The sequence below is a fragment of the Pongo pygmaeus genome, chromosome 4, assembly GCF_028885625.2.
Source record: "Pongo pygmaeus isolate AG05252 chromosome 4, NHGRI_mPonPyg2-v2.0_pri, whole genome shotgun sequence".
NCBI lineage: Eukaryota > Metazoa > Chordata > Mammalia > Primates > Hominidae > Pongo > Pongo pygmaeus.
The window spans coordinates 71498374-71510819 of NC_072377.2; the positions used below are offsets into that span (position 1 = coordinate 71498374).

Below are 12446 nucleotides of genomic sequence, written 5' to 3' on the forward strand. Positions count from 1 at the left end.
GTCCATATATATTTTTCTGAGTGGACAGCTTTTATTCCTTTTATCTTCAAATGAGTTCAGTGATTCTCAAATTTGGGGCTGTTCCTTGCTTTCCATTACTACCACCTCTTACCTTTGTTCATGATCTCATTACATCTTATTCAGATTATTGCAATAACCTACCCAGTTTCTTTGCCTCTAGTCTGTACCCTTTCCAGTGTATCTCCAGGTTGCAGTGACAGTCATCACTTTCTTTCTTTCCTTCCTTCCTTCCTTTCTTTTTTGAGACAGGGTCTTATGCTGTCACTCAGACTGGAGTGCAGTGGCACAATCACAACTCATTTTCACTGTAGCCTCGAACCCCCAGGCTCAAGCAGTCCTCCCGTCTCAGCCTCCCCAGTAGCTGGGACTACAAGCATGCACCACCATGCCTGGCTACTTTTTTGTTATTGTTTGGTAGAAACGGGGTCTCTCCATGTTGCCCAGGCTGGTCTCAAACTCCTGGGCTCAAGCAATCCTCCTGCCCTAGTCTCCCCAAATCCTGGGATTACAGGCATATGCCACCGCACATGGCCAGTCATTTTAGAACATGAATCTGATCATGGTCACTCTTCAGCTCCGAGGTCTTCAGTGGCTCCCAGCTTATGATAAAGTAACCTCTACCATGACAAATAATACCCTTCATAAAGGCTTATTCCTTTGCATGCAACTCTAGTCATTTTCAGCCCAGCAATAATAGACTTTGAATCTTCTGGACCTCACTCGAGCTCTCTTTTACCTTAACCCTGCCTTTGTATATTCTACATGCTCAGTCTGGAATGCCCTTCACTGCTCCTCCTTCCTTCCTTGCCTGGGTAATTCCTATTTGTTCAATATTCGGCTTAAGCAATATTTCTTCTGGGAAGTCTTCCATTAGAACTAAGTTTAAGAGGCCCTCCTGTGTGCTCTGAATTCCCCCATGCTTATCCCTATGGTAATAATAATTCTCAAACATTTTGGTCTTAGAGTCCCTTTACATTCTTAAAGATTATTAAGGACTGTAAAATGCTTTTATTACTATCCATATTAAAAATTAAATCTGAGAAATTTGGTATTTTGCGATTCATTTAAAAATAATTATAAGCCCATTATGTCAATATAAATGACGCATTTTTTTCTTAGAAACTGAGATTGAAGGCAAAATGATGTATTTTTATGATAAAATATTTTTCCAAAAAATTGGTGAGAAGAGTGGCATTGTTTTACATTTTTCAAACCTTTTTAATGTGTGCTTTAATAGAAGACAGCCGAATTCTCCTATCTATGTCTTCTTTATTTTTTTTCAACTTTTATTGTAGGTCCGGGGTACATGTGAAGGTTTGTTACATAGGTAAATTCATGTCATGGGGGTTTGTTGTACACATTATTTCATCATCCAGGTTATAAGCCCAGTGCTCAATAATTTTTTCTGCTCCTCTCCCTCCTTCCACACTCCACCCTCAAGTAGACCACAGTGACTGACATTTCCTTCTTTGTGATCATGAGTTTTCTGTGTATTCAATCTGTTGTGATATGTTTTGGTTGAAACATATGAGGGAAATCTGATCTCATAAAGATAAGGTGTTGGAAAAGGGAAAACTACTTTACAGCCTTTCCAGATAGTTCTAGATATTATTCTTTGATACTGTACCAAACTTACATGTGGTAGTTTCTTAGCCTTCATTGCAGTATGGACTGAATCTGAAACCACATCAATTAAGCACTGAAATCCATCAATCTATCTTGCACATACCAGAGGCTTTTTGCCTTTGTAACGGCACCCACTGGCCATTTGAAAAATAGGTGTCCACTAAGTTGTAAAGATCACAAAAATGTTGACATATTTCATTATATAGTCAAAAATAAATTGTTAATATCATGCTTCTTTTACTAGAAAAGTCGTTAAGTACTGGAAAGCTGTCAAGCTCAAGTTGGTGGATACAAGTGTAATAAAATTTGTATTTTTCCGTGAAAATTCAAAGAATTACACTAGTACTTTTTCCGGAGGCAACCATTTCACTTGGGCATGTAGCGGCAGTAGTTTCCATTTTTTCACATATATTCTTTAAAAGACGTGTATGCAAGGATGGATTTGAAAAAAAAATACAATTTTTAGTTCTTTGTGAAGGACATTTTTAAAGTGAAACTAGCATATTTTAAAACCTTAAATGTTGTATGATGTGAAGAATACAAAATGCAACTACCAGTACAAGACTGGCGCCACTGCCTTGATTGCTGCTAAGGTGTCAGCAGTATAATCTTTTACGTTACCAGTGCAAATGTCAACAAAGTGAAAAAGGTCAACAAACTCTTAATATTATTATGAAAATCGTTTTGACCTTGCCAACTTACTGAAAAGGTCTCGGTACCCTTAGGGATCTGCGGAGGGCATTTTGGGAGCAGCTGCCATGGACCCACTACTGTTGTCTCTCATTAGGTTCCAAGTTCTATGTGAACTGTCTTTAACTGTCTGTTACGTGCCCTTGCCTAATAGTGCCTGGGACATAGCACTCAAAAAATGTCGATACCTGTGGAACGAGGGAATAAAAACAGGTTATAAACAACCCCTGCACAGCCTTCATCTTACTGCCTCTTTCCTTAATTCAACCTGAACCTACGCATTTTGTAAAATTTTGTTTTTTTCACAATTAGGACGCCTGCCAATTTTTAAAAATAGTTGGAGTTGGGGTGCTGCCTGTATGTGATAAGGCTGTCCTACAGTTTGGTCAAGTGTTCTTCCGTGTTGCCCAAGAGTCATTCCTCCTTTACAATCCCGCACCAGCAGGCCAGGCCGCTTGGTTTCCCAATCCGAGACCGGCAGGAACCGGGTAGACAGGAGCTCAAGACTCTCATCGACTTTTGGGGAAAACAAAAACACTGATAAAAATCCAGGCGGTGAAACGAGCAGCAACAGCCCCAGGCACCTGGGAGCTGGAGGCCGCAGCCACGCGAGAACCGCCGGGTTGCCGGGGCGACGCTTCCGGCTGGCGCGCGCAGCCCCGGGAGCAGGGGAGTTGTGAAATGGGCGGCTAGATCTGCCCGGCGCTGTGAATTCGCCAGCGGGAGCGCGCTCGCGGCCGCGCGTTCTGTGCTTTCCCGGCTCCGTCGCTGACGCGTCGTAGACGTTGGGGAGCGGGAAGGCAACGGCAGTGGGATCGGGATGAACAGCGGCGGCGGCTTCGGTTTGGGCTTAGGCTTCGGCCTCACCCCCACGTCGGTGATTCAGGTGACGAATCTGTCGTCGGCGGTGACCAGCGAGCAGATGCGGACGCTTTTTTCCTTCCTAGGAGAAATCGAGGAGCTGCGGCTCTACCCCCCGGAGTAAGTGCTGGAGCTCGGCTGGGGGAGGGGCGCGGGCGCCATAGAGACCTCGGGAGCCGAGGCGTGGAGGAGAGCGCGGACGCGGGCGCGCGGTGCATGTCACGTGATCGCCCGGGCTTACCTTGGTGCCCATATTTGATTAGGGCACCGGGGTTCCGCCGTCCTTCTCTCCTTAGTCGGATTTGGGGGGTTAACTACTGCACGAAGCCCTTACCAAGGATTTGGAATGGTTGCCCTTTTCGTGCCTCCGGGACTTGTGTTCGCTGCTGGGTCTTCGAATTCCGTGCCCCCTCCCTCATTTCCCCCCGAACTTAAGATGGCCGTAGGTGGGCCCGGAACAGCCCTCATGGCAAACGTCTCAGAGCGTTTTTCCACTCTGAAAATCGCGGAGACCGCGCCTGAGCCACTGTCCAGTTTTTAAGGCCTTGGTGTCAGGCCGATTTGCTGACGAGAAAGCCTGCTGCTGGTGACAAGATGGAACTGGGGCTGTATTTGTTTCCCAGGACGGTCGCACAAACTTAGCATCTTGGTTTATCTAACCGAGCGCATCCATGTTCCCAAAGATCATGTCTGTTAGCCCTTTTGGCAGCAGATTAAATTTTCCTCCTGAAAGGTCACACTGTCCCAAAGCTTTCAGAAAAAGTGTAAGTCGGTGCAGGGTTATCCCTCCCGTATACATTTAAAGTCCAGATCTTGGCTGGCATTCACAGCTCGCGGCCACTTCCCAGGTAGTGTATTTTGGAATGGTAAAATTTCCGTCGTACGATATTATTTAGAAAACTCGCAAGGGGTTTGCAGGTTGTTCACATTCTTGCACACATAAACTTTTTTTTTTTTTATGGTAGATCTTACAGTATTAAGATCCTCCGTTTTTTGTTCATTATATCAAAATCCTTTGAGGGAAGGGATAATTGTTACCCAAGATTTATTTCTTTAAAAAAATTTGATTTATTTCGTAGTGATGCATTTAGACCTATTTAGTTTTCTATCTTAGGTTATAACAGTGCTGTTGCATAGCTATATAAAAGTTGTGTGGATATTTAAAATTTACTTTTTAAGTTTTTCTTGTCTGCCTTTTGTTTTGGAATATTTCATGCATACAGAAAAGTTGAAAGAGTAATACATTGAACATCCATGTTCCTTTCACGAGCATTTTGCCTATTTTTGGCTACAGTTGATTATTAAAATTTCCCCAGTTATTCTAATGCTTTTTTGTCTGCTTTTGATCTAGTATGTAATTAGATATACTGTCTCCCTTGAATATGCCAAGTAATCCACGTATTAATAGTTATCTCCTTTAATCTAGGACAGTCCCATCACCTTTTAAAGATTCTGAAGTCGTGACATTGATATTTTGTTTTGTAGTTCATTTTGTCTTGTAAAATGACTCGTAATCTCAGTTTATATAGATGAGATATATAGATGAGGTATATAGAGATGTGTATATATATCTTTATATTAATGACGAGATTCAAGTAATACATTTTTGACGAGAATACTGCATAAGTGCACGCACATACATTTTGATTGATTAACCGTGGCATTGTTGCTTTAATTATCTTAACTTTTGGAAATGCTTTCAGCCGTCTCAGTTTAAGTTCTCAGAACATTTCTTAATAATTGAGAATTGTTTGGGGGAGTGCCGTATCCTGCAGGCATTGGAATCAGTAAAATACTTTGTGCATGAACCTTTGTAAATCTTGCTTTCAAGGCTGTGGTAATAAGGTATCTCATAGGTAGAAGAAATATATTGGAGAATGTTCTTCATTATCAACATAATATCATTTATTTGGTTGAAACCTGGGTTTGGGTGACAACACATTGCCATAACTGACAGTAATGGGCCACTTTTTTGAAATCAGATATTATTACTTGGAGTTTAAAAGTCAAAGAGAATAAAAAGTTCTTTACTTAAACATATGGAAGATTACGGTAGTGTATATCACAAACCGTAACACATTAAGCAAAATTGTTGCATACGTGTAACATATATAGGCCAGGCAAAATCCTTAACTAGTTTTTCCCTAAGTGCAATACTAGATCCCTCATTCATGTTTTGCAGCAATACTGACATGCTTTATTCACAGGTTTTCTGCTTCGTAATGAAGTTGTCATTGCCTGGTCCTTATATTAGAAGACGTGTTTGCAAATTTGGACTGAAATGGATAAAAAAATGCAATAGTAGTAGTTGTATTGAAAATATATTGTTTTGCAGTGTCACGTAAATTATTTTATGACATCTTTAGAGCTGAGTAGAAACTTAAATCGTTTTAAAATTGGAAATATATTCATATTTATTTTCAAATACATATTTCCAGGTATATTGGAAATACATTAATGGAATGTGAAAATAGTTTCTCATTAAAATTTTATGATTGAGCCAGGTGTGGTGGTGTGCACCTATAGTCCCAGCTACTCAGGAGGCTGAGGTGGGAGAATAGCTTGAGCCCACGAGTTTGATTCCAACCTGAGTAACATATTGAGACCCCTATCTCTTAAAAAAAAAAATGACTTAAGTTGCTAATATGAAAATTCAGATTTTAAATTTAATTCTTTTGGCATGATGCAGTGGTTGAGTTTCATCTTTATTTTTTAAACGTTAAGAATTTTTTAAGGCTAGGGAATTCTTGTGAACATTCACTGTAAGCATTAAGAATTCTTATTTGTAGTTTGTCATCCTTTTTTTGTGCTGCCAGTTAATAAATATGTAGAATTACTATTAACTTTTTGCACAATAAATCAATCTCACAGCTTGTGAAAACTTTCACACAAGAAATCTTTGTTGATTTTTCAGTAAATTTTTCATTGAGGTTTAATGTACCTACAGAGAAGTGCACAGGTCGTAAGCGCAGGTTGGTGAATCTTTACAAAGTAAACATACCTGTATAACCAGCACACAGTCAGGATTATCTGCACCCTGTAAGCTCCCCGTGACCCCTTTCAAGTAACTAAACCCTGAAGGGTAAGCCTACCCTGATTTGTAACACTAGACATTTTTCCTGTGTTGATTTTTTTTGCTTGTTGATTTCCTTCACTTCTCTGGTCTTCTAAAGTTCTAAGAAAGAATGGAAAAATCTGTCAACTACTTATTTAAGTTTATTTAGTTAAAAAAAATATAACCACTAAAACCACTTTATAGAAAATAGAGAAAAGGAAACAGCACTTGTAATCCCACCACTCTATCAAAGCTTCTCTCCATTTCCATGTATTTCCCTGCAGTCCTTTTCACATGCATTAATAAATATTGGACATATTACCTCATTGGTTTTAAAAATAATTGTATAGTGCTATCATTATGTAATATATGTAATATAGCGTAATCAAAGGAATCACTGTGATTTTAAACTTTTTTCACTTTGTCATAAGCATTTTCCATATTGCTGTCTTATAGTAATAATATTTAGAGATTAGTAATTTCTGAGTGTATTGTGTGTTTTTGAAATTCTGTTGTTGGATATTTTGATTGCTTTTTTTTGGTATTACAAAGTAGTGGATTTTAGCTAGAAATTGGGAGGTGTGTCTTTTTGATTGTCAACAATGATTAGAGGGCCTGTTGGCATTTAGTGGGTAAATGTTAGCAATTCATAAGTAGTCTTAAACAGGAGGAATTGTGCTAATCCATAGGGCCACTGAAGCCCAGTGGAGAAACTCTGTTATAAATAATGCACCAACTAATATTTTTGTACATGATACTGTATGCTTCGCTCATGTTTTGGCATATCTTTTTTGGTAGGTCCTCTGTCCTCTAAAGGATGTGTATTAATGTACTGATAAAATATTGGACATAGTATTACCTCATTGGTTTTAAAAATATTGTATAGTGCTATCATTATGTTTAATAAAAGACAAAAAAACCAGTTAGGGCCAAGAAATTTAATTGATGCCCCAAAAGTTGGTTCTTTGGTTTCTGCGTTTACTACCCAGTGAAAAGTTTTAATTTTTTTTTGAAAAATTGATAAGATTTTGTATTTTAAAAAACCAAAACTTAAGTCAACGAATGAAGTCAAACTAAAATCTGCTGAATTTGGGTACTGCTATTTTCTTTTTAAAATTTATTTCTAAAATTTTATTTATTTATTTAGTTAAGTAGAGACAGGATTTCACCATGTTGTGCAGGCTGGACTCAAACTCCTGAGCTTAAGCAGTCCACCTGCTTTGGCATCCTAAAGTGCTAGGATGACAGATGTGAGCCACTGTTCCTGGCCTGCTAGTTTCTATAGATGCATACATTTAGACCAAATGGAATATGTCATCCCTTTTTATGTGTTTTTTTCCCCCAAGGTCTTCCTCTGTTGCCCAGGCTGGTCTTGAACTCCTGGGCACAAGCAAGTACACATTTGTTTGATGAGCTGTTTGTTGGCTTGCCACTCTAATAATTTTAGTTTATAATGGTCAAAATAAAATAGTGTTACCTTGCCTGAAAATTTCAAATATTTGCATTTTTATAGAGTAAATGTAAGTTGATCTATATTTTAAGGCAGGTAATTGGAAATGAAGATTAAGAAAATTGGCTGGGTGCAGTGGCCCACGCCTGTAATCCTAGCACTTTGGGAAGCCGAGGCAGGCGGATCACGAGGTCAGGAGTTCGAGACCTGTCTGGCCAACATAGTGAAATCTTGTTTCTACTAAAAATACAAAAAATTAGCTGGGTGTGGTGGTGTGCACCTGTAATCCCAGCTACTCGGGAGGTGGCAGGAGAATCGCATGAACCCGGGAGGCGGAGGTTGCAGTGAGCCGGGATCCCGCCATTGCACTCCAGCTCGGGTGACAGTGTGTGACTCTGTATCAAAAAAAAAAAAAAAAGAAAAGAAAAGAAAAGAAAATTGATTAAATCAGTGGAGTAGCCATACCTAGTATCCATAATTCCATGATAATGCTGTTCAGAACAGACCAACATTTTTTTAACCAGTTCCCGGGCTTCTGAAATGTCGGTGGCATGTCTTCACATGTAGTTGCATTACAAACCAGACTCAGAATTCCTATTCCTGTGGATGTTTTAAGTTTGAAATGAAGTAGATTTCAACTAGGGGTATTTGGAAATGTGGTTTTAGTTTTCAGTAGTGCTTACTTACGTTTACATTCCTTCACAAAAGGATCCGTCAATTTAGGAAATGTTGCTTCAGAGTTGACTGTCAGGCTCTTGAAGATTTCAGAGGCAAAGGAGTTATTCCTGTTGGAATTGCTAGGGCTTTAGTAGGTTATTATAATCATAGATTGTTTTTGGTTACAAAGGACAGAAACAGTGTTACCCAAAGTACATTGAGAAGAGACATTATTATTAAAAAGAGATTTCGCTACATTGAAAAATAAAGATTGTAGTACAGCCGGGCCTCATGGGAACTAGGACTGGGAACCGGAAGGGTATCAGCAATCAAGATGACTATCTGCTTCTTTCTCTCCAGTGTTTATTATCAGTTCAGTTTGTTTCTGTCTGCTCGATTTCTTTGCATACCTATTATGTACTCATCATCTGGCTTACAGCTTACTGTAAGTCACCTTCCAGCCCAATAGAGAGAACCTGATTGATTGATCTAGCTCATTTGGTTGAGCCTGACTTCCCAAATTAGAGATTGCTGGTCAGCCAGGGAAATGGGCCCTTGAGACTGGTGACTAATCATTTATGGCTAGAGAAGCTTATAGGATCTTTTGAGGGTTTCACATAAGGAAACCATGCTAAGGCCTGTGCCAAAGCAATATAGAATGTCTTGGTAGCACATGTAGGAGGCTGTACCTAATGATCGTGGTATCTTAAGATGGTTTACCAGAAGACTTGGAAATTTGAGCCTTGAAGAAAAGTGGAATTAGCATTCAAAATGGGAGTTAGCAAGGACATCATAACCAAATGGAACAGCATATATGAAGACCCATATGTTTGTGATGTGTTGCTGGAACCACAGGTATAATTTTTGGGTGCATTTCCATGGCGAAGCAAGAACAGAATAGTACCTTTAAGGAAATTTGATATGTGGAATGACACAATGAAATTTAGTGTTTAGAAAGATCACTGTGGGAGCTTTTGTGGGAGACCATTAATAAGGATTTGAGGTTGGGTGCTGTGTGATTTGTTAAGAGCTGTTAAGTAATCCACATGAGAAATGATGAGGGTCTGAATTAAGGCATTGGTGATGAGAATGATGAAAAAATTAATGTGACAAATATTTACAAGGTACTCTAAGCAGGATTTATTGACCAATTGGATGAGGAGGACAGAAAGGTCAAGGATAATTTATCAGTTAGAATAAGTAGAGTTTTGGAAATAACTTCAGATCTTTGTAGTTTGACAATTTTTTTTTTTTTTTTTTTTTTTTGAGACACAGTCTCACTCTCTTGCCCAGGCTGGAGTGCAGTGGTGTGATCTCGGCTCACTGCAAAGTCTGCCTCCCGGGTTCAAGCAATTCTTGTGCCTCAGCCTCCCAAGTAGCTGGGATTACAGGTGTGTGGCACCACACCCAGCTAATTTTTGTATTTTTAGTAGAGATGGGGTTTCATCATGTTGGCCAGACTGGTCTCAAACTCCTGACATCAGGTGATCTGCCGGCCTCTGCCTCCCATAGTGCTAGGATTACAGGCATGAGCCACCCTGCCTGGCTGACAAAATATTTTTTAGACTAAATTCGTGGGGGTGGGAACTTTACTCATTGTGGTTATTCACTCTGGGATGAAGTTGATGAGTCCCAACCATCTTTTGAATGTTGCCAGTCGTTGTGGCGGAGGAAAAGAGTCAAACAGTGGTTCTCAGAGCTTCTTCAGAATAGTGACACATGTCAGTTCTGCTCATATTTAACTGACCAAAGCAGGTTACATGGCCACACCTAACTTAAAGGAACAGAAAAATGGAATTTTATTGTGTACCTAGAAAGAGCTTTGGAAGTAGTTGGTGGGAAGTGCTTAGGATGGTCACACTAGTGACTCCTAGGTTTCAGACTTGGGTAATATGATGGTATCTTTTACTGAAATATGGAATGTAGGGGACAGAGGGCAAGACTGGTAAGTAAGGAGGTTGATGAATGTATTTTCAGCTTACTTAGTGACCATCAAGGTGTAATATTCCAGCAGGCACTTGTACCTGGGAGTCTAGAGCTCACAAGAGGCCTGAATTGGTGATTTGGTCATGTAAAGGTGGTGAGTTAAGTCTGGATGTGCATACAGTTACCTCAGTGTCAGTACACAAGTTGCTTTGACTTAGGTGTTGGGTTGGGTAAGGAGGGATTTTTTGTTGAGGGCTGATGTGAATCCTGAATTGGATGCCCGTAGGCAGAAGTGAGTTGGATGCTAAGAGGTACATCCTTTTTTTTTTTTTTTTTTTTTTTTTTTGAGAAGGAGTCTCGCTTTGTCGCCCAGGCTGGAGTGCAGTGGCACGATCTCGGCTCACTGCAAGCTCCGCCTTCCGGGTTCACGCCACTCTCCTGCCTCAGCCTCCTGAGTAGCTGGGACTACAGGCGCCCGCCACCACGCCCGGGTAATTTTTTGTGTTTTTAGTAGAGATGGGGTTTCACCGTGTTAGCCAGGATGGTCTCGATCTCCTGACCTTGCGATCCGCCCGCCTTCCGCCTCGGCCTCCCAAAGTGCTGGGATTGGAGACGTGAGGCACCGTGCCCGGCGGTATATCTTTTATTTCCAACTTTCATTAGCCTTACTAATTGTGTTAATAATGTAAATAGTTTTAAGTTCTAAGTGCAGATGCATTTTATTATCACATTGTTTGGTTAATAGCATAAATATATATAAATTTAACCATTATTAATGTGGTTATTCTACATTGTTTAAAAATGGATTGGTTCCTGAACGTGAAGAATTACAAAGAAATCTGGATTTTTGGATTTTAAAAACGGCTAATGTTTGTGGAATTGCTAATTTAATAGTATGTCAGAATGGTTTAAAGATTCTTGATTAGTTGAATGATTATAGTTGCATGAAGTTTGGATTAGATGATTAGACATTAGATGTTAACTTTGCGATTTACTAGTTCCGGAATTGTCAGTTTTCTTTCCTGTTTTGTAAACAAAAGTAAATGACTATTAAGTCATATATTTTTCAAGTGATCTCTCTTTTTTTAGTGTGAAAAATCTTAAATGTTTCAAATAGATTTTAATATAAAATCTATGTTACAGATTATGTGTATATACTTAGTTTCGGTCTTTTTTTTCCTGCTAAAGACAATTACAGATTTTAATGAAAAGTAATTATGGATAGGCTGACAAAATGATTATCCATGAGGATAGTATATTTTCGAATCTAACAGGATGTATTCATTTTAGGAGAAGTTCCTTTCATTTGTGCTTTGGTTCATTTTTACTATCGGTCTGCCTGGATTAAACTGAATCAAGTAGGACCAGTTAAGAGTCTGTGTTGCCTATGAAATATGTAAGATTTTGTTTGTAAATTCTTTTGTCTGGAAAATCATATCACTGTCCAGCTCTGGTGTATGCAAAAGACCTTAATTTAAATTCCATATTACCTGACTGTATCCAAGACTGTTGTGAAGTTTTTTAGTGATGTAAATGCTTGGGAAACACATTTAGAAGAGTTGGAATGATGATAAAATTTGAAATCTTGAGGATTGGAGCTTTTATAAAGGGTTTTTGCTTACATATGATACACTTTTTGAGTTAATTTTTGGGTTAAATTAGCTTTTTTTACATTCACTCAGATTAAGGATTGATTAATTTGAGTTCCAAGTTTTACAGGTAAGGCAGTAGGCCTGCCTGGATTGCCTTCTGTCGTGGTAGACAAATCACCATTAAATGACTAAGTTTCACTATTTTACGTGTTAATGATCCTTAATAACAAAAAGTTTTAAAGTCTTAATTTTGTAAGATTATGTAAAGGTTAAGAAAGAAATTTTAAGTGAAAATGATAAAACCAAGCAAATGTTTATTAGTTCAATTGTTTTTCTTTTTGTCTTGCAGCAACGCACCTCTTGCTTTTTCCTCCAAAGTATGTTATGTTAAGTTTCGTGATCCATCAAGTGTTGGCGTGGCCCAGCATCTAACTAACACGGTTTTTATTGACAGAGCTCTGATAGTTGTTCCTTGTGCAGAAGGTTGGTATCTCGCTTTTTTTCCTCTTATTTGAATTTCTGTCCTGTCTGTTATTGCCTTTAGCTTTCCTAGAGATTGGCAAGTAGA

General features: G+C 39.1%; 1 protein-coding gene across 2 annotated transcripts in view; it reads left to right on the top strand.

The window, feature by feature from the left end:
- The first annotated feature begins 269 nt into the window (after positions 1-269).
- SREK1 (splicing regulatory glutamic acid and lysine rich protein 1) overlaps positions 270-12446 on the top strand; it is a 39312-nt gene continuing 27135 nt past the window's right edge. For both annotated transcript variants that reach the window (XM_054487541.2, XM_054487542.2), the window contains exons 1-2: positions 270-3318; positions 12228-12361. In XM_054487541.2, coding sequence (XP_054343516.1) covers positions 3158-3318; positions 12228-12361 — 295 coding nt within the window. In that variant the 5' untranslated portion in view covers positions 270-3157. The remainder of the gene's footprint in view (positions 3319-12227; positions 12362-12446) is intronic.